The 26,545-nt window shown below is 28.4% G+C and overlaps 2 protein-coding genes across 2 annotated transcripts; both read left to right on the forward strand.

Annotated features, from left to right (window-relative positions):
- Positions 1-13,145: 13,145 nt before the first annotated feature.
- On the forward strand, positions 13,146-17,072 carry LOC8286016 (proteasome subunit beta type-4). Its single transcript, XM_015723672.3, has 6 exons — positions 13,146-13,430; positions 13,620-13,696; positions 14,702-14,831; positions 15,014-15,173; positions 15,278-15,463; positions 16,767-17,072. The coding sequence occupies exons 1-6, from the start codon at positions 13,360-13,362 to the stop codon at positions 16,878-16,880; spliced, it is 738 nt and encodes a 245-aa protein (XP_015579158.2). The 5' UTR covers positions 13,146-13,359; the 3' UTR covers positions 16,881-17,072.
- Positions 17,073-24,627: 7,555 nt separating this feature from the next.
- Positions 24,628-25,442, forward strand: LOC8286015. Its single transcript, XM_002526311.4, has 2 exons — positions 24,628-24,950; positions 25,045-25,442. Exons 1-2 carry the CDS (start codon positions 24,865-24,867, stop codon positions 25,244-25,246), a joined length of 288 nt encoding a protein of 95 aa, XP_002526357.1. The 5' UTR covers positions 24,628-24,864; the 3' UTR covers positions 25,247-25,442.
- Positions 25,443-26,545: the final 1,103 nt, after the last annotated feature.

Raw genomic sequence — 26,545 nt, forward strand, 5'->3', positions numbered from 1 at the left:
TAAGGACAGACTAGCTAATTTTAAATTTATTTGGTTCAAAATATCATCTTTATCATTTAATTTAATTAATTGTTGTTCGGGGAATCTCATGGGGTTGAAAAATAGGTTTCATAGGTATACCACCTGGCCTAGGTGCATGATTATTTAGGCTAGATGTCTCTATCCTATCAAGTTGTGAAGCAATTGTAAAAAGAATTTGATTTGTATAATTATTTTGATTTTGAACATTTCTAATATCTTTTAGTAAAGGGAGTTTGTCGTCATTCTCAGAGCTTATCCTTTTAAAGGGTGAAGCAATTATTTCCCCGATTATGAACATTTATTTTAACTTCTTCTAAAGGTGGATGAACGGGAAATAATTTGTTTATTTCCTACGGTTGTATTCCAAGTTTTAGAAACTCTATCATTTGTAAAAATATTTTTAAAAGGAAATTCTATATCATTATTGTTACAATAAATTTCAAACCGGATAAAAAACGGAACATTTACCTTAATGTAATTCAAATATTCATAAAATTTCTCTTGAATAGTCTCTCTCTCCCCCTTTTGAAAATGATTTTGAAACCATAAAACTTTTCACGATTTCTTATATGGTAATAATCGGATCGTAAAAAATGTTTATCTATTTCAAAAGGTGTAAAAATCATATTTAAAGTTGAAAAATTTTCCATAGTTGATCTAGAAGGTGACAAAACAGTTCATCGGAATTTTTATCTTGTTCTATATTAATGTAATCAGTGTAAAAGGTTGAGGAATCCTATTTTCAAAATCAACTCCTTGTAAATTTGTATTAGAATTTGGAAAACGTGTTGTGTGTGTGGAAGGTCTAGAATTTTCAAAAGTAGACAATCTAGATGAAGGTACAAAAGTAGGTGAAAAACTTATTTGAATGTGAACCATTTGATTGCTCTAAAATTTGTGAAACTCTAGAATTATTTTCTATAGATTGAGGCTTATTAATTTCTTGTAAATCCCAAGTTAAAACTGCGATAATTCATTCCATTTTAGTCTTTTCGCGGACTTGTATTTTAGAATGTAAAGGATTAGCTTCAAATAAAACCGTTTCATTTCTTGTTAAAGAATGTCTTGCTCTAGGATCTATAGTTGTTGTCATTACTTTATAGTAGATCCTATAAATGACAGCTATAGATCTAGAATTTTCAGCAAAATCCATATTTTTTGTTTTAACAGTTAAAATTAAAGTGTCTAAAATATTTGAATCAAATAATGAAATTGAAAAATTTGGATAACAATTAAAATAGACAGGACAATTGGCTAAATTTGATTCAGTATAGCCAAAAGTGAATTTGAAAAATTCAAATGTCTTGCATCTCTTAAACAAAGGAAAATAGGTATGTCCAATCCAATTCTAAATAAAGGTTTAACAAAGAATTTGAACCATGCCTATATGTAAAAATTTAAATTTCTTTTTAATATGTTCATGCAATGCAAGTGACGAAAGTAAATGTAAATTTTCATGAGATTTATTTAAAGCAATAGTTTGTTCAGTTTGTTTAATAGAATAATTTTGTGCAAAATCAAAAGTTCCAATTCGATAAATGCTATTAACATTTTGTTTAGGGATGGACCAATTATGTAACTGATTTTCTATTTCTGAGATATTAGACCCTTGAACAGTAAATTCTTCATAATTTAAATCAGAAAGAGTAGAAGAAGAAGAAGGAGAAACTATTTCTCGACTACTAAAACTGCGAAACAACGATGTCATTATCAAAGACAATAAACAAGTAAATAATGTTTAGGATAGTGGGACCACCTACCGGACCGCTTGACCGATGGTAATTGGGAAGACGGCTGACCAACGGAAAACCAGGCTGACCAATGCTACCTTAAACAATATTACGAGTTTAATAACTAGGCTCTGATACCATATGCGGAGCAGGATCGAATAATAGAGAAATAATCGGAAGGTGACAATAATAAAAGAAGAGAAAAGAGAAGAAGTAAAAGAGAAGAAATAAGTAAATAATTTAAACTTTTATTGAGTAAAGAAGATTTTACAAAGAGATAGTAGGGAAGATAGTTCAAGCATTCAAGTGATGATTTCTTCCTTCTAATGTACATCTATTTATAATAAGAAAATCTATACTATTCGGACTTCAAACATTTTTGAGTCCGTTACATTATTGAATTAACTTGTCAAAAGAAAATAGTAGCCATTTTGTCCATTTTGCCAAAGAGAAGATTCTTTGTCCGCCACTTGTTCATATTTATCATCTTTGTTTTGTCCTTGTCCATTCTTCAAAAGATGCTTGTTTATCTTCTTGTCATCTTGTCCATTTTGTTAAAAAGAGAAGATTCTTTGTCCGCCATTTGTTCATTCTTATCTTTGTTTTGTCTTTCTTTGTCTACTTGTCCACTTATGAAAAAGGAAAGATTCCTTGCTTATTTAGTCAAAAAGAATGTCATAATTGTCGAGTCCATAACAATCATCTTCATTTTGAGGAGTAAAGCTAGGTCCACTAGTGCTTCCAGAGTCTTCATTGTCACTATCTCGAGAGACTTGTGACAAAGCTTGTTCCAAGGCTGCTTTGAATTCCTTCTTTGTTGTATTTCCAGACAATTTTGCTAAAATTTTACTTTTATCCGATAAAAAGTTAAATTGTTCCATAGATTGGCTTGTGACGGCTATCATGGGATTTTTCTCATGAAAATGTTTCAAAACAGTTTCTTTATTGGCTTGAATGTCTTTGCAGTTTGTCCACCATTTGACACTATATTCTCGAACTAAGCAGGCAATAGAATTTACATTTGGAGAGGGTTTATAAAGTTTCACCTTGAATTGCCAAGAAAATATCCAAGGTAGGTTAAAAGTTTCAGAAAAAATAATCAATTTGTCATGTTTAAGAATAGGTAATTTTTCTTTAAAGATAGTAAATCCTTCCATAATTTTGGTAGGTAAAATTTCTGGGCATAGTCCAAAATATGTCCACCAATCAGAAAACCAATTGGGAAAGGTTTTTGAGTTGGTTTTGTGAAACATAAAGAACCAAGAATAGTTCCAATTTCGAAGATAAAAAGTATAGTACCAGGCTTTCTTGTAATCAAAATAATTGAAACAAGGAGGTGTAAAGGTAATGAAAATTTTTGGCGATATAAGGATTTGGTTCCAGTGTTAGGGTAAGGACTTTCAAAATTCTGCATTTTGAATAGGAGATCTTTTCAGGAACGTCTTTATCAAAGGAATGTTCAATTTCTATTGAGTGAGTGTCCAAAAGGATAAGTTCGTAAAAGTTTTTTAATTTGTACGAACTTTCAGGAATGAAGAATTGTCCAGAGGGAAAAATGTGTTGGAATAATTATTGGTAATTAGGATTTTCTAAATTTGCATTGAATATTTCGCTTTCAAGAATAGTTACAATTTGGTGTTGAGGTTTTGTGAAATATTTGGGTGGTTCGGTTTTAGAAGAACCTGGTTTTGTAACAGTTTGTAAAAAGTTGGATGGTTTAGGTGGGGTAGAAGGAGTTTTGTCAAGTATTTCAAATCATTGGTAGAAATCAACGAAGATTGTCCAGGACTTTTTAGCCGCGAAATCGGTCGGAGATAATTTTTTCTTTATGGGAGTGCCCATAAGAATTAGCTTGATTTATTTCCTGCAAAAATTCTCTTGTCAAAAATCAAAAAATTTGAAGAACCTTTAATATACTCAATATCAAAATCAAATATTCCTAATAGTGCTTGCCATCTGGCAAAAACTTGTTTTGAAATAAAATTTTTAACATCCTTTTCTAAAATATTTTTTGCAGCACTACAATCAATACGTAGTAAAAAATGTTTTCCAACTAAATCATCTTTAAATTTTGTAATACACAAAACAATTGATAAAAGCTCTTTTTTAATAGTAGAGTATTTAGATTGGGTTTCATTCCATGCTCCAGAGTGAAATCTAACCAAAGACTCTGCATTTTGATCAGGTAACCTCTGTTTGAGAATACCTCCAAAACCTAAATCAGAGGCATCTGTTTCTACTATGAGAAAGGCATTGGGATGTGGTATGGATAGACAAGGTAAATGACGAATTTTCTGTTTAATAGTTTGTACGACTCGAGTGTGTTCATGGGTCCAGGGTTTTGGATTTTTTCTAAGACGATTGAACAAAGGTTTACAGAGGATTCTAATATCCTTAAAGAAATCAGATACATAATTAAGGCATCCCAAAATCTTTGAAGTTGATTTTTGTCCTTAATTTCATCGGGGAAATTTGGAAGTAAATTCCAAAACTCTTGAAATAGGTGAAACATTATTTTCAAAAATTTCATGTCCAAGAAATCTAATTTTTGTTTGACATAGTTTCATTTTAGGTGCAGAAACTACTAAACCATTTTGTTTAATTATATTGTAAAACTTATGCAAATGAGAAAAATGTTGTGCTAATGAATTTGAAAAGACTAACACATCATCAATGTAAACAATGGTAAATGATTGATGATCATGAAAAATGTCATTCATAATTCTCTGGAATTCAGATGGTGCATTTTTTAATCCAAATGGCATGACATTCCATTCATGATTCACAAGTCTCTGGAGATAGTGACAATGAAGACTCTGGAAGCACTAGTGGACCTAGCTTTACTCCTCAAAATGAAGATGATTGTTATGGACTCGACAATTATGACATTCTTTTTTACTAAATAAGCAAGGAATCTTTCCTTTTTCATAAGTGGACAAGTAGACAAAGAAAGACAAAACAAAGATAAGAATGAATAAATGGCGGACAAAGAATCTTCTCTTTTTAACAAAATGGACAAGATGACAAGAAGATAAACAAGCATCTTTTGAAGAATGGACAAGGACAAAACAAAGATGATAAATATGAACAAGTGGCGGACAAAGAATCTTCTCTTTGGCAAAATGGACAAAATGGCTACTATTTTCTTTTGACAAAACCTTCTTCATCCAAAAATATTTCTCAAAATAAAAATAAAAATAATAAAAAGAAAGGTCCTCCTGTCTGTTACAAATGTGGTCGTGTTGGTCATTTTAAATCCCAATGTAGGATGAAAGAAAAAATTAATAAATTAGACATCTCCGATAAACTTAAAGATCAAATGCTTAATCTTTTACTATCCGACATGATCCCGAAATTCTGATTTAAGTGATTTTGAAGAAAATGATTTAAATATTCTAAGTGATTCATCTTCTACAAATCACTGATTTTGGAAACATGTGAAGGTCCTGGAATTTGTACAGTCCTTGTTGTAATTCAACTTTAAATGTTTTAACAAAAGAAACCCTTCCGATCTTTTGAATTAGTTGACAAAATTAATGACCCTTCCGATAGAGAAAAATACTTTTTAAAATTAAGATATATTGTTTTGCATAACGAAATTCAAAAATCTGAACCTATTCCTTATAACTTAAAAGAAATTTTTCAAAGATTTGACTCAAAATCTTCTAGAAATTCTACACCTAATATTCAAGATTTACAAGAAGAAATTAAAAATATAAAACAAGAAATTAATAATTTAAAAAATAAAAATTTAGATTTCAAAGAAAGAATTTTAAAATTGGAACTAAATAGGAAAAATAAAGATATTACTTTGAGTCCTCCGAAATACGAATGATTCTCATATTAATGAATTTTTAGCTCATATTACCAGAGTAAATTTTCATAAATGGTTTATTTTTGTTAGAATTCTTATAAATGATTTTAAAATTGAGACAATTGCTTTAGTTGATTCTGGAGCAGACCAAAATTGTATACAAGAAGGAATTGTACCTACAGTTTTTGAAAAACAAACTGAAAAATTACATACTAGCGATGGTTCAAGAATGCAAATAAATTATAAACTTTCTAAAGTTAAAATTTGTAATGATGGATTGTGTTTTTACACTTCTTTTATTCTAATAAAAAATCTATCTCACATCGTTATTCTTGGAACTCCGTTTTTAGCATTACTTTATCCTTTCACAGTTGACACACATGGTATCAAAACTAGATTATTAGGAAAAGAAATTTGTTTTAAATTCATCTTCTCTGAGCAAGAAAAGGACATAAATGTTTTGAAGAAAAATTGCGTTTTTAATGATCTTATTAGTCAAAAGAAAAAACAAATCGCTTTTTTAAACAAAGAAATCTTATCTTTAAAGATTAAAGAAGAGTTAGGCCTTGATGTGACAAAAGCCAAAATAAAAGATATCGAGAATCTCTTTATTAAAGACTTATGTGCACCTGTCCCAAATGCTTTTTGGAATAGAAAAAAACATGTGATATCTTTACCTTATGTTAAAGATTTTTCTGAAAATAACATACCAACAAAATCACATGCTATACATATGAACACAGAACTTGAAAATCATTGTAAGAAAGAAATAGATGAATTATTACAAAAGGGGTTAATTCTAGTTCTCCTTGGAGCCGCTCGCTTTCTATGTCTATAATGCATTCGAGAAGGAACGTGGTGTACCCAGGACTTGTCATAAATTATAAACCTTTAAATAAAGTTTTAGAATGGATTAGATACCCTTTACCTAACAAAAGAGATTTGTTGAAAAACTTTATGATTCAAAAATTTATTCTAAGTTTGACATGAAATCCGGTTTTGGCAAATCCAAATAGATGAAAAGGATCGTTATAAAACTGGTTTTAATGTTCCTTTCGGTCATTATGAATGGAATGTCATGCCATTTGGATTAAAAATGCACCATCCGAATTCCAGAGAATTATGAATGACATTTTTCATGATCATCAATCATTTACCATTGTTTACATTGATGATGTGTTAGTCTTTTCAAATTCATTAGCACAACATTTTTCTCATTTGCATAAGTTTTACAATATAATTAAACAAAATGGTTTAGTAGTTTCTGCACCTAAAATGAAACTATGTCAAACAAAAATTAGATTTCTTGGACATGAAATTTTTGAAAATAATGTTTCACCTATTTCAAGAGTTTTGGAATTTACTTCCAAATTTCGATGAAATTAAGGACAAAAATCAACTTCAAAGATTTTTGGGATGCCTTAATTATGTATCTGATTTCTTTAAGGATATTAGAATCCTCTGTAAACCTTTGTTCAATCGTCTTAGAAAAAATCCAAAACCCTGGACCCATGAACACACTCGAGTCTTACAAACTATTAAACAGGAAAATTGGCATTTACCTTGTCTATCCATACCACATCCCAATGCCTTTCTCATAGTAGAAACAGATGCCTCTGATTTAGGTTTTGGAGGTATTCTCAAACAGAGGTTACCTGATCAAAATGCAGAGTCTTTGGTTAGATTTCACTCTGGAGCATGGAATGAAACCCAATCTAAATACTCTACTATTAAAAAGAGCTTTTATCAATTGTTTTGTGTATTACAAAATTTAAAGATGATTTAGTTGGAAAACATTTTTACTACGTATTGATTGTAGTCGCAAAAAATATTTTAGAAAAGGATGTTAAAAATTTTATTTCAAAACAAGTTTTGCCGGATGGCAAGCACTATTAGGAATATTTGATTTTGATATTGAGTATATTAAAGGTTCTTCAAATTTTTTGCCCGATTTTTGACAAGAGAATTTTTGCAGGGAAATAAATCAAGCTAATTCTTATGGGCACTCCCATAAAGAAAAAATTATCTCCAGCCGATTTTGCGGCTAAAAAGTCTGGACAATCTTCGTTGATTTCTACCAACAGATTTGAAATACTTGACAAAACTCCTTCTACCCCACCTAAACCATCCAACTTTTTACAAACTGTTACAAAACCAGGTTCTTCTAAAACCGAACCACCCAAATATTTCACAAAACCTCAACACCAAATTGTAACTATTCTTGAAAGCGAAATATTCAATGGAAATTTAGAAAATCCTAATTACCAACAATTATTCCAACACATTTTTCCCTCTGGACAATTCTTCATTCCTGAAAGTTCGTACAAATTAAAAAACTTTTACGAACTTATCCTTCTGTCCAAATCACTCGCTGCAAAATAAAATTCAATAAGCTTATCACACAAAACACTTTCTTTATCAAAACCTTACTTCAAAATCTTGACATGAAGCTCTTCGCAATCTAATTAATAAATAAAATTAAACATAAGTTTGAGTTTCATATATTAAATAATTATATATGTCAAGATAAAGATTTAATGTGTCAAAAATTAAATACACATATCAAAAAAGTTTAAATCTCATATATATATATATATATATATATATATATATATTTTAAATTATTGATAGATTAAAAAAGAAAAAAAAGATCAGTATATAAAAATACGTTCTTTATGCCAATATATTAATCATCTAAAAAAGTTAGAACTCCTATTTATATATATATAAAAAAAAAAGGACGCCAAGCTAAAGAAATTTGTGCTTTTTTAAATATATTACACTATATAATATAAAAAGATTATTAAAAATGTATATTAAATTATAATCGTATTAAGACTGAAATAAATTAATATTTTTAATTAATTCTATTAGAATTAAATAAGTAATCACTAATTAATTCTATTAGAATTATAAAATTAAATTAATTATATATAGAATTAGAGTAGGATAAAATTAGTAATTATTTATTAATTATATTTTGTTTTGCATATTTTGTATATTATATTAATTTATTATGAAGAATAAAAATTTAAACTGGTATAAAATTAATGTATTCAATATAAATTATATACATAAACTTAAAATCAACAACACTGGAAAAGTTTTTAAAAAAGTTATTAAAAAGAATTAGATAATTAGTTTTTTTCTTAATGGAAAATCAAACTTCACTAAGTGAAGGCAATAGAGTTGATATCCTTACAAACAGTCACAGTAGCACATGCAGGTGCTTCTTCGATCAAATAATTTCCTAGTTTAAATAATTAGTTTTCAATTCAACAAGTTTATAAAATTTAGACTTTTCACACTTCTTTTTCAAATGAGCTCAATTTCTTTTAGTAATATAAGTTATCTAGTAAAAAAATGAAACATGTTAAATAAATTAACACTTTTAATGTTCATGTGACAAACTAACAACACAACTAATTAATCTTACCAAACAATTTATATTTATGAGCTATTAGTTATTATTATAAATAACATAAACCAAGTAGATTCTTGATTAAGACTAGTAAAGAAAAAAGAAAATAAATAAATAAAAACTAATTGCAAGAATAAAAAAAAAAAAAAGAATAGCCACAATTCATACCTAACTAAAGTAGCAAGAGCGTTTGCTTTTAAGAGTGAAAGGTTTCAAGTTCAAATATTCTCCTCACCACTAGATGAGTTTTCGCATTTATGTCGAATGCAAGGAAATGATTATCGTCCATGGGCTGTTGGCCTTCCAATGAATAAAAAAAAATAGCCAAAATAATACCACTTAGACATAAAAAAAAAAAAAAAGCTTACCATTTGGGTCGAGGAACAAATATGCCCCTAAACTAAAATTTGGAATATTAATTAAATTCTTTAAATTTTTCTGCAATATAAGCCTTTTGGCTAATAAAAATAAAATAATGTAAATTTCTCCATTTGCTTAAAGTGATTTTTTTTCTCTCTTTCCTTCCTTCATTTTGCATTGCTTAAATCAATCATTCTTTACACACATAAAAACAATACCATTAAAGAAAAGGAAGAAAAATGGTTGCTTTTGTAGCCAAATTCAACCACTCTACAAAATGAGAAAAATTAATTAAGAAAGAAAAATAATTAAAAACTCGTACCATTCGTGAAAAGAACCCAACACTCTGTTACTCGTTTTCTTTGCAACAAAACTAGATAATATATTATTCCAATTCATCAAACTTCTACTCGATATATCATCAAATACCTTAACTACACTGTCCAAATCACTCGCTGCAAAATAAAATTCATTAAGTTTATCACACAAAACACTTTCTTTATCAAAATCTTACTTTAAAATCTTGACATGAAGCTCTTTGCAATCTAATAAAGATACAGAATTCAAACTATGTACGCTCAAATCCCTTTCAAAACGTTGTATATTCAAACTATATAATCCATTAATGACAGCTCTACTTCGGTATCTACATAAAACTAGTCTACCCTTTATAAGTTGCTATAAATTAATTTGATATCATATAGAAACAAAAAATTCAGTACCTCTCTTTTCTTCCTAAATTTACATGAAGCCACCAAATCAAAACTTAATTCATTCATCTTCTTTAATAACCGAAGTTATTGTTGCTTCTACTTATTCTTCTTCTTTGCTATCTTGACATAAAAATTCAAGAATAGCAACAAGATAGCTCCATTAAGCACAAAATTAGAGATCCAAGCCCTAATTCCACTACACGCACCTTTCATCAAATGGAGCAACAACACAGCAACACGGCAAGCGAGAAGACAACAAAACAACACAATCTGACAATTCCCACAAACTAACAAACAAGTATTGGGCACTCTAGTTCTCCATCTACTAATGTTATTTTAAGTGTTTTTGTTCTTCTTTTTTGTATTAAGAAGAAGAAGAAAAATGAGGAGAAGGAAAAAGCAGGTGCCTTCATATATGTAAAATTAGGACAAATCACACTTGGGTTAACGAGTCAGTCAATGGGCTTAAATTACAAAAAGATAACATAATTTTCATAGTTAATTGTCCCAAATTTTTTTATTACAGATAGCTCTAAATCATCACTGTACGAACAATAAGGATGGCTAGTTAATGTAAAGGTTATTGTTATTGGTTGTTGGCGATGGTCAATAGTGGTATTTGATAGTGCCAATGATTGAAAAATATGGTTTATTTATTATGTTTCTTTTTTTCTTCTTCTAAGAATATGTGATGGGATAGGGAAAAGTTGAATTTTAACATTAACTATTTAATACATTTTATTTTTTCATGAAAATTGCATAATATGTTCGTAAATTTGTCAATATTTATAAATGAGCTAAAATAGAAGTTTTAAGTTTATTTACTAAAAAAGGTTAAAATTTAGTCTAGATGACCCTATGACACAAATTTAGAGGGATATTGATCCTTTTATTCTTAAATTCTCTAAGGTTCCAGTTTTTTTGATAAGAAAATAAAATTGAAATCGTGAGGCATGAAAATTTAATAAAACTTATTGTTCTTCAAACAGTTTAAGATAAAGAATTTTAAATTATTAGGAAATTAAATAAAAAATAAAATTTTAATTAACCTCATATTAGAATTAAAATTATTAAATTATAAGTGATTTATAAATAAAATTATAATCCTTTGTATTTTAATAAAAAGTATGTCACGTTGTAAAATTTCAACATTTTAATTTAAAATGAATGACTAAAATCCTTAACCAGTATATAAGCATCTAATTTTTAAATCAATTAAATAGTTAATATAATTTAAACATTAACGTATCTTAATTTAACAATTATTAAATGATCTTATTTAAAACTTTAGAAAAGATAAAAATTCTATCGACCCTGAACTTTAGAGCTATTCTAGTTCGATTTTTCAGTTTGAAGCAATGTGAAACGATTAAATATAATTTTCGATATAAATAACTGATGCAATTCAAAATCACACTAAAAACTAATTTTAATATATATCTATTCAAAAAAAGTCAAACACTCAACAAACACTTTTAATTCTAAATATTTCTAATTTAATTTTTCAGTCTGGTTTAGGTTTCTGAGCCTATATTCAACACTATTTCTAAGAATGTAAAATTCTGACGAGAGAGAATCAACATAAATGACAACTTATGCCTTGCATTCCGGTCCACCTTGCAGTATGGGCCGGAGGCAGGAACATACGTGCATGCAAGACACAATCTCACAATTTAGTTATCTTATTTATTTTTTCTTAAATTTGAGGTTGTGGTAAAATAAACTATAAAAATTAATATTATATAATTTAAAATTACATATTAAGAAATTTTTTTTATTTTATAAAATATTAATTTTTACTTATACATTATACGATGGTTATAATGATTTTAAATTTAAACAATAATGTAAATTAAATTTATAAATAAAATTAAATAAAATTTTAAATATTTTATAATTATTTACAATCTTTTTATGAATAACAATAAATTAAGTATTTTTAATATCTTTTTAATTTTCCTTATGGTAAACTTAAATTTTATATATTAAAAATAGTACAAATATTAAAATGTATCAAAATATAGTAACGTTCATTAAAAAATTATATCTCAAATTTGATATAAATATATATATATATATATATTTATTTATTTATATATTTATATTATAGATAAATAAAATTAAAAATTAACATAATTAGTATTATATTCTTTTATTTTTAATTAGTCAAACTTTAAATAATTAAAAATCAATTTATTTTATGCAAATGATAAAATAAATTATCTATAAAGGCTAATATAATATAATTTTTAAAAATTCTTTTATACTAAAATTTTATATTATTGGTGAATGAAACTAATTTTTACATATTTCACAATTTAAATATTTCATCAATATATTATTGGTAATTTCATAATAAAAGATTTTACATTTTTATAATGGACATTAATATTCATCATTCATAAGATAATATTTATTATTTACTATAACTATGTTTGTTTTACATTCAATCAATTTTTTAATGTTCATTATTTTAGTGAACAATACCCATCATTGATGATCTACATGTTCATTAATTTGTTATTGAAAATTCAATAATTATAAATTTATATATATTTCTTAAATTACCATGAAATATTTATTTTCAGATGAAAATGGTGTTATTTTTCATAAAAGTCAGATTCATTATTCTTGTGATACATATTGAAATAATTTTGTGATAAATAATAAGTATTAATTATTTATAAGCATAATATTCATTAGTTTGTTAATAGATATTTATTAATTTATTTAAACATATATATATATATATAATATAAATTATTTTTACAGTTAATAAATAAAAAAATCAAAGTAAAATTATTTTATAAAAATTTATATTATAGCATAAATATTATTTTAGTAAAATAAAATTAATAAATTAATAAATTAATAAATCAATAAATATTTAGTATCAGTTTAATAAAATATAAATTAAGAAAAAAGACATCCGTCAAAATTCTAATCTATACGTCAGAATTCTAACAACCACGTGACAATGCGGTCCGGGGTAGAGGGGATAAGCCTCAACACAGACTGACATGCTATGCTTGGTTATGTTGACGGGGCAATCGCTGCTAATATTGTTGTACCGAAGGCCCAGAAAGAAATCCAATCTCATTCGAAAGCCAGGCCCATATTTACCATCGTTCTGCACCCTGTCTTAGCCAACAAGTCTGATCAAGATCCCCTTATAATAATAAACTTTCTATACAACCAAAACAAAAATTAAATCAAATCAAGACTTTCACACAATTGATTCGACTCTGTTTTGCTCTCTTTCTTCACTCATAGCTCTAATTTCTGATCCAATAATCAACGATGGCTCCGACAATGGAGACGTCCGAACCCGCGCAGCTTTCAGGACCCGAATCAGCTTCTGAGAGAACCCTGTAAGCCAATTTCGCCTCTTTTAATCTTTCGATTTTAAGGATGATTAATCTTCATGAATCTGAAACTTTTAGTTATTGCATGTTGAGGAGGTTTTATTTAAAGAGTGTGATTTTGGAACCCTAGCGAGTGTTGCATCTATTTATGTTATATAATCTCTTGCTCTTTAAAAAAAAAAAAATGTGGTGTAGTTATCCTTACGTGACTGGGACATCTGTTGTTGCTTTGAAATATAAAGATGGCATTTTGATGGCTGCTGACATGGGAGGTTAGTTTCTATGTTTATTTTATTTTATTTTATTTTTTTAATTTTTATAGGTTTTGATTCTTGACTGATTATCTGCTGCTTGGGTTACATTGACACTTAGAAAATAAAAATAAAAAGCTCTTTTGTTGCTTTCATTCCATGTATTTTCTTGTTATTGACATCATTATGTGGAAGGATTAAAAGATTAAGATCATAGTTTGAGTTTGTGTTCAAGTAATTAATGCTATTTCTTTTTAAGCATAAAAATGCTGCTGTTCATTTAGCTATGAGTCACTTACTTGATTTTGTGTCTTCTTTCCATGCAATGCAACCAAAATCTCTGCATCCATGGTCATGTTTATTTCGCAAAGTTCCTCCATTAGGTTGTAATCCTAGCATATCAGAATGGAGTTAGCAACTTGCTAGCTTTATAGCTTGTTGAAGATTTAGAACTTATGTGGTTTTTCATTTTGTTTAGCTCAAAAATTACTTAAGATGTTATACTTGAGCAATCAGAGCTGGGTTTTGTGGCTGGTTTCTTTTTGGTGCATGTCTTTAAAGTTTTCACTCATCGCACGAAATGTATGAAAATTATATTTGGCCTAGGTGTCACATCTGGATACTAGATAGTGCACGATAGTGTTGATCACTGTGGAATGTCCTATATTTATTCTTTTTATTCATATTAAATAAGAAGATTGTGCTCAGCAAACATACTTGAGAGATATTAACCTTTTTTTTTTGCTGCACTCTTGCGCTTAATTTCATCCTTAACCATGTTGCTTCTGCACAGTATAGGGCTGTACTGTTAAGACTCTTTGTATTTTATGGCTTGCGTGTTCCTTTTTGTTTCTTACATTCCCTATCTCCTTGCCATCCGATGGAATGAATTGTATTCTTTCTTCTCTGGAACCGAGCTGCTTTTAACTTTTTTTTGATGATCTGTATTTGGTGCATTTCTGCCATTTATAATGTATCTAGGCTGAATGGTGATCAAAAGTTTCTATTGTATCATGAAATTGCCAGCATCTTACGGATCCACCTTGCGGTACAAGAGTGTGGAGCGAATTAAGCCTATCGGGAAGCATTCTCTTCTTGGTGCCAGTGGAGAAATTAGTGATTTTCAGGAGATTCTTCGCTATCTTGATGAGCTTATGTAAGTGTAGGTTGCTGTAGAATTGAAAAACAAAAGGGAAAAAGAGTAAACATATATGTAAACTTATGCTGTATTTTCTTAACTAAATGTTTTGGCGGACAACAAAAAGCTGGGAGGTTGTTCTAATTTGTATTGCTTGTAGTCCCAAGGTACTGTTAATTAATATGTTTGAAAATCTGCAGCCTGTATGACAATATGTGGGATGATGGAAACTCTTTGGGTCCCAAAGAGGTGCACAACTATCTGAAAAGGGTGATGTACAATAGGCGCAACAAATTTAATCCGTTGTGGAACTCAGTTGTTCTTGGTGGAGTGAAAAACGGACAAAAGTATCTTGGCACGGTAAGCTTCAGATGTGTTTTTTGCCTTTATGCTTAGCCATAGAGTGAACAAGCTGCTTGCTGGTTAAGAATAAGTTCATTATGTTGCTGAACTGCATTTTTCAGGTCTCTATGATTGGAGTAAATTATGAGGACAATCACGTAGCCACTGGATTTGGAAATCACCTTGCACGGCCATTACTTCGTGATGAGTGGCATGAGAACCTTAGTTTTGAAGACGGTGTCAAGTTACTGGAGAAATGCATGCGTGTCCTGCTTTATCGTGATAGGTCTGCTGTGAACAAGCTTCAGGTTAGTTTCTCTTTTATCTATATGAATGTAACTATGAAATCATCTCCGATTATATGCAGGAAAGTAGTAAATTTTGGCATAGTTTGATTGCTCTTCGCTATGTATTTGATTCATAGCTTCGTTGAGATATCAGTTTTCCCCATTGCCCAATACAGCATTTTTGGGCCTGTACCTCCTTGATGCTATGTTCTAGGAACAGTTAGTTAATGATCAATAGGGAATCAAACTGCTAGTACTAATTCATGTAGATGTTGAGTGGGATGCTTAATTGTTGGTACAGTAGATGCATCTAGTGTCATGAATAAAGCATAGGGGACACAGAGACCTTTGATCAAATATTGGAAGTAGAAATCCCTTGCCTTTTGTAATCTCCCTAGATTATGGGCTGTGTCTGTATCGTTCCTGTGAAAGTTCAGAGAAATAAAAAGAAGAATGGTACTTCCTTTGATAAAATAGTAGGGGCATGCTTTTGTACCATGCCAATAGTTTCCTTGTAGAGCAGAATGTCTAATTCCATAAGCATTCTGTCTTGGTAAATCTCTCTCTTCTTATTGGCTTATTTAAGAAATGGGATTATAGATGGAAGCAAGCGAGAAAATACTGTTGAATGCTTAAAATACCATGGTACCGCTGCGCACTGTGGAAGCCATGAGATGAAAGGAAAAACAAAAAAAGAATTTCTTAAATGTGACGTTGAAAGGTCAGGAGAGACACTTTTATTATGTAATACAGTTGTCACAATTCTTTTCTACGAATGATCTCTTCTTTGAAAACTAGGTAGAGAAAAAGAAAGGATGTCAAAGGGGGTATATGTGATTCTGAAATCTGATGTTAAACTCTCTCATGTCTATAGTGAACAATATTAACAATGTTTTTAAGATGTTAGCAACACTAGGTCTGTCATGCAGTTTAAATGTGCATTGTCTGTATGTATGTGCCGAATATGTTTCCTCACACACGCATTCAGAGATTCTTTCTGGCTAATATTGGAAGATACTTCGTTTGTGAGTCTTAGATTATTTAAATTAGCATTTCTGGGTAGCTTGTTTTGGCATGGGCTTAGGCATAAACTAAGCTCTTAGAAGGGCTCAGACTGGTGATCCAAATGAAATTGTTCTTTGGCTGGTGATCCATCTCTCATCTGTAATTGGTGGTAGTAAGTCCATGTTCCTGTGTCTAAATGAAGTTGTTATTTGGGTTCAATGATGTCAATCAACATTGATGCGTTTCTTTTTTTTCTGAATGATCTATTTTCTTCCTAAATTGATACTTGACGTGTTCTACAATTTAAAAAAAATTGCAGATAGCTAAAATTACTGAAGAAGGTGTAACAATTTCACCCCCATATTCACTGAAGACATTCTGGGGATTCTCTGCATTCCACAATCCAACAGTTGGTGCAGAAGGGTCATGGTAGACTAGTGTTGTTGCTCTCCTTCCTTAGTCTAAATTTCCAAAATATGGAGGAATGTGTCAATTTGTTGCCGCATTGCCCTAATGTTTAGAGCTTTCAGTACTGCTGTGTTTAATGTCGTATTAACTTTCTTACATTTCATTTTGCTGTTACTGGTTAAAGATTGTGCAATCCTTGATGATATTTTGATCATTAGACCTTATTAGTAATGATTGGTGGAGAGACCAATTCAAATGGGGGGTTTGCCAAAGTTAAAAAAAGAAAAAAGAAAAAAAGGGTACTATTGCTCTGACCCCGTGTTGTAAATCGACACCTTCTACCTAAAGAAGCAAGCAGAAGCCCTTTCCTCTACGTTGCAATTGCTATTTGTGGCCTAAAAAACTGCAATTCACTAGCCATGCTCTTCCCTTCCTGTTAATAGTACTGTTTGGCCAAGTGGAAAGAGGAATGAACCTTCGATTTTCTCGACAGTGTTTCTTTTGGAACAAAATATTGCTACAATAATAGATACTGTAAAAGAAATGTCCGCACTAGAGGAAAGCATTTCTGCTGTCAAGCATAAATTCTTTCCCACTCTCTTCTATCAAAATTGTGATGTCTGATAATCTAGACAAGTGATGGTGAGTTGTTTGTGATATGTGCAGCTTCGCTGTTTAGCCATCCCATGCTTCAGAGAAATTAACCTCTGAACTGTGATTTCCGAAGATATAATACAAAAGAGTAGTGGTGGAGATTTTCCTCGTACTATGCTCATTTTACCTGAAGTCATACGATGATATTCTCCTTTTTTTCTAAATCTGTCAAGGAACATGAAGAGCTTCTTCAGCATTTTCACAGTTTGGTTCATTCATACGGTATAATGCTCTCAGAAAAGAAATCATATATTGGGCAATCTGAAATGGATTTTCTTGGCCTAAAATTGAAGAACAGGCAATATGAAGCAGGCCCTCATTTGGCTCAAGAATTGTGGCATTTTCCTGAAGAGAATCTATTAAAAAAGCAAGTTCAACAATTTCTGGAACAGAATAAATTATACGGAAGAAATTAAATTGAGAATTGAAAGAATAAATTGTACGGAAGAAATTAAATTGAGAATGGAAAGAAGGGAAAAAAAGAAACCTGGCAAAAGTTTCATCCTCACTTTATGTCTTTGATGTATTGCGCACTGGCAAGGTTTCCTCCGCTGGAGAGATGATACCGGCGCAGGCCTGCCTCTTTCCCTTAGGGGATCATCTATTTGGACGCGACGGTGCCATATCTCCTGCGTAGCAAACCTCTTAAGTGCTTCTCATTCATGGTATAATAATACAATACCATTGGATTCCATGCTCGAGAGAGAGAGAGAGAGAGACAGAAAAGGAGACGAATGAACATTATTTCTTTTCCCGTTGAATATTCTTATCCTATCTGGATCCTCCTCCCATCATATATATATACACAGAGAGAGAGAGAGACAGAGAGAGAGGCTGTTGTGGCTGCGTACATATAATTAAAGACAATTTTGAATTATAATGATGTCACTTGTAGTACGTAAGTTTTTTGTATGATGTGCTGGTTGGCTAGTTATTATATGAAGAAGAAGTATATTCATTCAAAACCCATTTTTACATGAAGCACGTGTAATTATGTAGCCTCCACTCCACAAAATTTTCATGGGACTGCCAGTCAAATTTGCAAAAGAAAAAATAAAATAGAGAGAAAAGGGCACTGCATGTCCATGTCTTTTAAACAAGTGAGCTGGAAAATACATGTTACTCGTTTCCCTTTCCTGTTCATTGATTTTGTCCCTATAAGGCGACTTGCTTTTGCACCATCACCTTACCCTGATCCTTGATGATCCTCGGGTGCAAGCAAGGTTCATGGCAAAACAAAAGAAAAGACTGTGTTTTGATGGTACATCACTTCCATGAAAAAGGAACCCTTCTGTAGCATTTGATTTCTTGCAAATTTTTTGCCCCATGTCTTTAATTATATACTAAATTAATAGGTAATATTTATTAATTTTAAAAAATTGAGATTATCTTAATTATCCAATTCCAAAATATAAAAATCTATTATTTTTTTATTGGTGATAGTGTATATATATAATGTAAATAAAAATTATTCTAATTTCTTTACCGTACTTATACATGAGCTATGATATTGTATTTGCATAGTAAGATTAACCATTATAGTGCATCGTATATTTCCTAACTAGCTTATAATAGTTAACCATAGCTAGTGGTCTCAAATATTGAAACAAGACTTTTTAACATTTGATACAGAATTATTTAAGTTCATGGTTAGCATTCATTAGAGACCATCCCTTTTTCTTTCCTTGCCTCACTTTCTTGCAGAGTATATATGCACGTAGTAGTTGATATTGGCCCCATCTATTAATATTGCTGACGTAATTTAATTAATATATGTATTTAATGAAGAGAAAAATTATAGTATGGGAAAGTAGAGAAAATTTTATTTCTATGGTAATTTTTTTTATTTTTAATACTTTAAAAAAAAAAAACTTTTTGTGCGATAGTTTTCCAATAATTATTTCAGTGATATTTTGTTGCTATTCTTTTAGTATATTTTTATATCGTTAAATGACTTTTTTAATTTTATTTTAATTATATCTTCATATATTTTAAATTATATTTAGTATATATTTTGATATATTATGGTATATTTTTAAAACACCCATCTTTATGTTATCAAAATACACCGGTTGCTATAAAAAAACATGCAATATCATTCAATTCACATATACTAAACACAAAGATATAAAATAAAAATAATAAATCTATGTTATTTTAGTGATTTCACAATAATACATGTTAAAATATCTTTTTGATATCTTATAGACATACTTTTAATATTTTTTTTGAATGAAATTTTTCTAAAAGATTTATAATAATATAAATTAAAATAAATAATTTTTGATATTTTTTTAGTTATACTTTTAATATTTTTTTCTAAAAAAATATAAAATAAAAATTGAAGTCATAATAATACAAATTAAAAATATTATATTTCATATATCCTTTAATATTTTTTAGATGGAAATTAAAAAAAAAATCTGTATAAATATAACATTTAAAAAAAAACCATAAAATATTTTTATCATAAAAGTGTATTTAAAAAAAAAAAACAATGCATCATGAAATTTCTTCAAAATTATACCGGGACCTTAATGTTAAGACCATTTTAGAGGTGGTACAATGCAAAGATAAATTGCAATATGTCAGCTTAATTATAATCAATTTGCTGAATGCAACTTTAATATGATAGAGACCTAAAACCTCGTTTGGACCTCATAAGGTTATCTCCTCGCTATCCTGAAATTTGAAACTAAAATTAACTTCTTTTGGTCATTCTTTTGCCGCGATGCCTTATTGTCCGGTGCATGATGGGGAATGGGAAATATAGGATTTTATGACACAATGGCAGAAAAACCAAGGAATTCGAGTTCAATTTTTTAAAAAAAAAATTTATGAATTTTTTAGCTTAAATTTCAAATTAATCCTATTTTAAAAAAAATGAGAGATTAAGTTGAAAATAAAAATTTATTAAAAATTATTTTATAATTTTAGTATAATTAATATAATTAAGTAATAAATAGCTATACCATTGTTATTTTCGTTAAAATCACTCTTTCCTCCATTGTTTTCAACACTACTACCAACATAATTGTCTTTTTCACCGTCGTTATCAAGAGGAAAAACAGGAAGAATACTGAAAAGTAGTATTTATTTTTTATTATGTTTTGTTTAAATATAAATATATATTTTTTAATTTAAATAATTAAATTTAATGTTAAAATTAATATTCTTTTATTGTATTCACTCTCTTTCTAAAGAGTGTGTAACTTACTGTCTTATTTTTTTTTATAAAAAAATAGAGCTAATTTGAGCTAAATATATAAAAATTTATGTTAAATTATCCATAAATTTAGAAAAGAATTAAATTGAACCCAACCATTAAGGTGAGTGCCCAAATTAGACTTCATTTCAAAAACCAACTATAAAGTATAATCCCATTAATAAAATGGTATATTAAAATAACAAAAGCTAGCCATGTGGAGCAAAGATCAAAATGAATAGAAGTCAATATTAAGAAGAGCTGAACCAATATATATATATATATATATATATATATAATAAAATACTTTAATGTTATTTTTTTAGTATTTTTATTTTAAAAATTATCCTTAAGTCTCTATACGTCCACATTTTATCAAATACATTAAAGTTAAAATTACCAAAACTTTAATATATTACTATTAATTGGAGTTATTCTTTTATGACATCTTATAATACATAATTATTAATATACAAATTCAATGTTGAATTCAAAATTGTTGATTTTTAAATCTTACTAAACAATTTTAATATAGTTATCAAATGAGAAACAACTACAAGCTACACAAAACCTCTAAACCAAACATCTCTAATTACAAACTTACTAATTGGATAAAATGACAACAAAAATATGAAAGTAAAAGATAGTGGAGAATTGTGTTTGGATTTAATAAATATCAAAATGACTACAACTAATAAATAATAGTTTTAGAACCCAACCAATAGAATTGTGTTTGGATCTAATAATACTAAATTTGGCTATAACTAACCACTTGATTGGTTAGATTTTAACTACTATAACTTATTTATATTTTTTATTCCTTAGTGATGTGAGATCTCTAACATTCACGTAAAATGTTAAATATTTTTGGTTCTTTAACACTAGATACCATATAGAAAAATGTTAGATATCCTACGTTTATTTGTTCTTGTCCATTTGTTGTAACATGTAATACTTTCAGAAAATTATATTTTGCTTCAAAATATTATAAAATAATTTAATAAAAATATTTTATATCACATCAGGTTAGAAAAGAATTAAGACATATATTATATTATTGTTGTAAAATAAAGAGTGTTGTAAAATAAAAAATAAAAATAAAAAAATAAAGAAAGAAGAGAGAGTAATTTTTTATAAGTGTATATGTGTGTATGTATATGTGTCATTCCATTGATTGTAACACTTATTTATAGGTGTAACGAGTTACAGAAATATAGTACTATTTACATAAGAAAATCTATCAATAGTTATAATGATAGACATCCAATATAATACAAATACTATAATATTATCATAACACTCTCCATTGGATGTCTATTATAATGAATATGCCTTGTTAAAATCTTACTAAGAAAAATTATGCGGGAGAAAATCTTAGTGAAGGAAAAAGAGTACATTATTCATATAGAAGTTTGCACTATAACACCTGCCTCGTTAAAAACCTTGCTAGGAAAATCCAATGGAACAAAAACATAAGCTAAGGAAAAAAGAGTACAATACATCAAAATCTCTTCCTTATGAAAATATGACTTCTAACAAAGATCTTTTAGTCGGCGCATGCCAATTTTATTTACCAACTTCTCAAATATTGTTATAGAGAGTGCTTTTGTAAACAAATCTGCCAAATTATCAATACATCGAATTTGATGAACATTTAAAACACCTTGCTTTTTGAAACTCGTGAGTGAAAAAGATCTTTGGCGAAATGTGCTTGGTTCTATCTCCTTTAATATATCCTCCTTTAAGTTTGGCAATACAGATAACATTATCTTCATATAGCACTGTTGGACTTCCTTTATCAAATGAGAGATCACATGTTTCTTTGATATGTTTGATAATAGATTTCAACTATATGCATTCTCTACTAGCCTCGTGCATTGCCAATACTTCAACATGATTAGATGATGTGACAATTAAAGTTTGCTTAGTATAACGCCAAGATATAGCAGTGCCACCATATATAAGTAAGTAACCCGTTTGTGATCGAGCTCTTTGTGGATCAGATAAATATCCAGCACCTGCATATCCGATTAATTCTAACTTCGAGTCTTATGAATAAAATAATACCCATATCTGATGTACCACATAAATAACGAAAAACTTATTTCATACAATTCCAATATCTTCGAGTTTGTGAGAAACTATATCTTGCTAGCATATTCACAGAAAATGCTATATAAGATCTTGTACAATTAGCAGGATACATTATTGCTCCAATAGTACTAAAATATGGTACTTATGGACCAAATATTTCTTCACCATCTTTCCGAGGACAAAAAGGGTTCTTTTTCATATCCAGGTATCTAACAATCATAGGAGAACTCATTAGATGATATTTATCCATATTAAAATATTTTAATATCTTTCAAATATAAGTTGACTGATGAATAAAAATTCCTCTAAATAAATATTCAATTTGTAGGTCGAGACAAAGTTTTGTTCGTCCTAAATCTTTCATTTCAAATTCACTTTTTTAAATAATTTATTATTTCTATCAACTCTTTAGGAGACCCAATGATGTTTAAATCATCAACATAAACTGCAATTATAACAAAACCAGAATTTATTTTCTTAGTGAAAACACATGGGTAAATTGAAATGCTACTATATAATTCATTCAAAAGATATTTACTTAGACGGTTATACCATATTCGTCCAAATTGTTTTAATCCACACACGAATTCTTATAGCTTAATTGAATACATTTCTTGAGGTTTTGAACTACAACTTTAGACATTTTTAGTCCTTCAGAAACTTTTATATAAATATCATTATCAAGTGATCCATATAAATAAGTTGTAACGATATGTATAAGATGCATATGAAGTCCCTCTAAACTTATCAGACTAATTATTGATTTTCACATACTACTATTATCTATTATTTTTTTATCTTTTTTGTGTGTTTATTTTAAATATTATTCCACATAATATTATATGCTACTTCATACATAAATAACAAACTTTATTTTATTATTGTGTTAAATTCATATCATTTTTAAATTTTCTACCTTATAACATGAAACTATTTTTCTGTTAAGAGAATAATTTTTTTCTAAAAAAAAATTATGATATTACCATTTGTCTCCAATTAAACTACTAAATTCATGTCATACTCGTTATATTTTATCTATGACTTATTTGATAAATACTTAAACTAACAATAATCACTCTTGTTAATTATTTGATAAAAACCTATACTGACAATTACGTTTAACAACATAAAAATTTATCCAAATAGTATTTCTAATAAAATCTAAAAGTCTATATATGGTGGAGTTGTTTGCTCAAAACAATTCACTAAATACTTTATTTAAAATTCACATTTTTTATGAGGACTATTTTAAAATTAAATTTAAAATAAATTAAAAATAAATTAATTTTTACTTGTGAAAATACAAGAAAATGTTATTAGTAAATAGTTTTCAGCTCATGAGTTTCATCCAATTTCTTATATTTATTAAGATGGAAAAATAGTAATATAGGAGAATTTGAAAAAAAAAAGAGTTTTCAAAAATAAAAATCTATTAAAATTTTGAAGAAAGGTGAAAGAAAAATTTTTATTCATAACAATATATAAAACGTCATTAAAAGTCTATAAAAGTCAATGACTTTTTGACTACTAGTTTATTTTTAAAGATTTTATAAAAGTTGTAATTAAATATTTTTAATTTCTGTAGACTTTTTTTAAAATTTTTAAAAATTTATATTGAATACCTTGTTATTTATATAGAATTTTTTAAAATTATTATTAAATATTACCATCACTTTTAAATTTTATTAAAATCTTTAAAAATTTTAATTGAATACACTGTCCGATAATAGCCTCAACCGTCGATCCAATTTACCCCATTAACTACACGTAGAAAAACATCTCCCTTCTGCCCTACAAATTTCCACTAAAAACCCTCTCTCCTTTCCTTGCTTTAGTAAATACTCGAGAGACAGACACCATACCAAACCCCACCTCCTCCGCAAGCTATATTTTTAATTTTTCATACTCATCATCAATTATTACTACAATAATAACTTCACCTTTTTTTTTTTCTTCTTTTCCTTCTCTCTCTCTCTCTCTCTCTCTCTCTCTCTCTCTGTCTTTATCCATAACCCTCTAAAGAAAAAGAAAAACGATTGAGGAGAAAAAGAAAAAAATGCAGTCCATGATCAACCTCCATGGAAGCTATGGCCTACCTCTTTCTGTTTCTGGGATCACCCATCATCTCACTCTCTCTAAAGAGTAGTACCCTTTTCTCTCTTTCCTGTCTTTTCATGTATATACATAGTTGTAAACTTGTAATTTCTTTTTCTCTATGTGATTTCCTTTGGTGCAGAATGGTAGATCATGATCGTAGAAGGGAAGCTATAAAGAAGCAAAGATCACAAGCTAGACAGGGTTTACATGCAAATCAGGAATTGGCTATTTCAAGGAACCTTGAAACAGTTCTTGAAAATATCCAAGAAGGTGAGGTAGATGAAGATTTAGCAAGTTTTTTGCAGGATCTATCATTATTTAATACAGCAAAAGCTGCTTAGCTAGTTCTTTTATTATTTTTTTCTTTCCTTCTTTGAAAAATATCAAATTGCTGTATGCTTTTTGAATTAAATGATTTTATATATGATGCTTTCGATCCTAATTAAATTAATTAGCTAATTCTGTTTGATGTAATTTGCTATACTAAAAATTCTGTTTGGCTTGGTCTGGTAATATATTCTTTTGATGATTTGTTTTCTTTCGGACTCATCATCTTTTGTACTGGATCGTCAGTCTTCTCATGGAACATTTTTTATTTTCCTTCACATTGTTTTTCCTTTTTTTTACAGCTAGAAGTTCCCTTAAATTAACCACTGACAATTGGCCTTTTCCCCAAGCTTATATAATTTATGAACACAAGATATGCCTTCATGTCGATGATAAAATCCGTAGATTTAATGATGATTGATCTCTTAGGTTAATTAGCAGTCAATCTGGCAACAAATTATTAGTAAATATATATGTAAATGGAGTATATATTTGTAGTAAATAAAAGTTATTTTATATATATATTTACATTTAATTTAGAACGTGTCACAAATTTTTTTTAAGAATAGTGAAATATTTATTAAATTTTTTTATTATAGCTATTAAAAAAGATTTTTATCATATTATCTCTTCCTTTTAGGAAAGTACACACTTTATCTAGGGTAAAATGGTTAGTGAATTTATTGTTCTAACTGTTGATAGCTGCAGTGGTTGATAGCTAGTAAATAATTTGTTTATTTTTATTTAATTTCTTGAGAAATGCTGTAATTTGGAAAAATTGAGTTTTTTTTTTTTATCATATCAAAATGTTTTAATTTGGTATGAATTAGCATAGCATAGCAGTTTCCAATTCCAAATAGATCTTTCGTTGATACTCATTTTCTTGCTTCTACAAATTTAATTTTTTAAAATTTTGGTTTCATGCAACAATAGGCATGAATGCCATTAATGAATTTGATTTTAATTAAACCAAGGAAAGTTTCTGGGTACATCCAATTATTAAATAAGTAATATATACATTTTAAGATTAAATAAAGATAAAAAAGAGTTATAAATATTTTAAATTTAACAACTATTATATTTAAACTTTTTAAGAAATGATGATTTGTCATAATTTTTCTCTCTCTTAAATTTCAGTTTTGTGTTTGATTTTGATTTTAAGTTTTAGTTAGAAAAAACTAAAAATTGAATTGATTGATTATTTTTCTTTAATTGTTAAAACACTATTTATATTTATATATTCTTAATTGATTATTTTTCTTTGATTTTTAAAACGCTATTTATATATTCTTAAATTGAATATCAATCAATCG

Source organism: Ricinus communis, chromosome 8 (genome assembly GCF_019578655.1).
Source record: "Ricinus communis isolate WT05 ecotype wild-type chromosome 8, ASM1957865v1, whole genome shotgun sequence".
Lineage (NCBI taxonomy): Eukaryota > Viridiplantae > Streptophyta > Magnoliopsida > Malpighiales > Euphorbiaceae > Ricinus > Ricinus communis.

What these genes read in the sequence shown, in the direction of transcription:
- LOC8286016 (XM_015723672.3), top strand. Translation starts at nt 13,360, where the DNA reads ATGGCTCCGACAATGGAGACGTCCGAACCCGCGCAGCTTTCAGGACCC. An exon ending in TCAGCTTCTGAGAGAACCCT is followed by an intron (nt 13,431 to 13,619) that starts GTAAGCCAATTT and finishes AATGTGGTGTAG; the next exon opens with TTATCCTTACGTGACTGGGA. An exon ending in GATGGCTGCTGACATGGGAG is followed by an intron (nt 13,697 to 14,701) that starts GTTAGTTTCTAT and finishes TGAAATTGCCAG; the next exon opens with CATCTTACGGATCCACCTTG.
- LOC8286015 (XM_002526311.4), top strand. Translation starts at nt 24,865, where the DNA reads ATGCAGTCCATGATCAACCTCCATGGAAGCTATGGCCTACCTCTTTCT. An exon ending in CATCTCACTCTCTCTAAAGA is followed by an intron (nt 24,951 to 25,044) that starts GTAGTACCCTTT and finishes CCTTTGGTGCAG; the next exon opens with AATGGTAGATCATGATCGTA.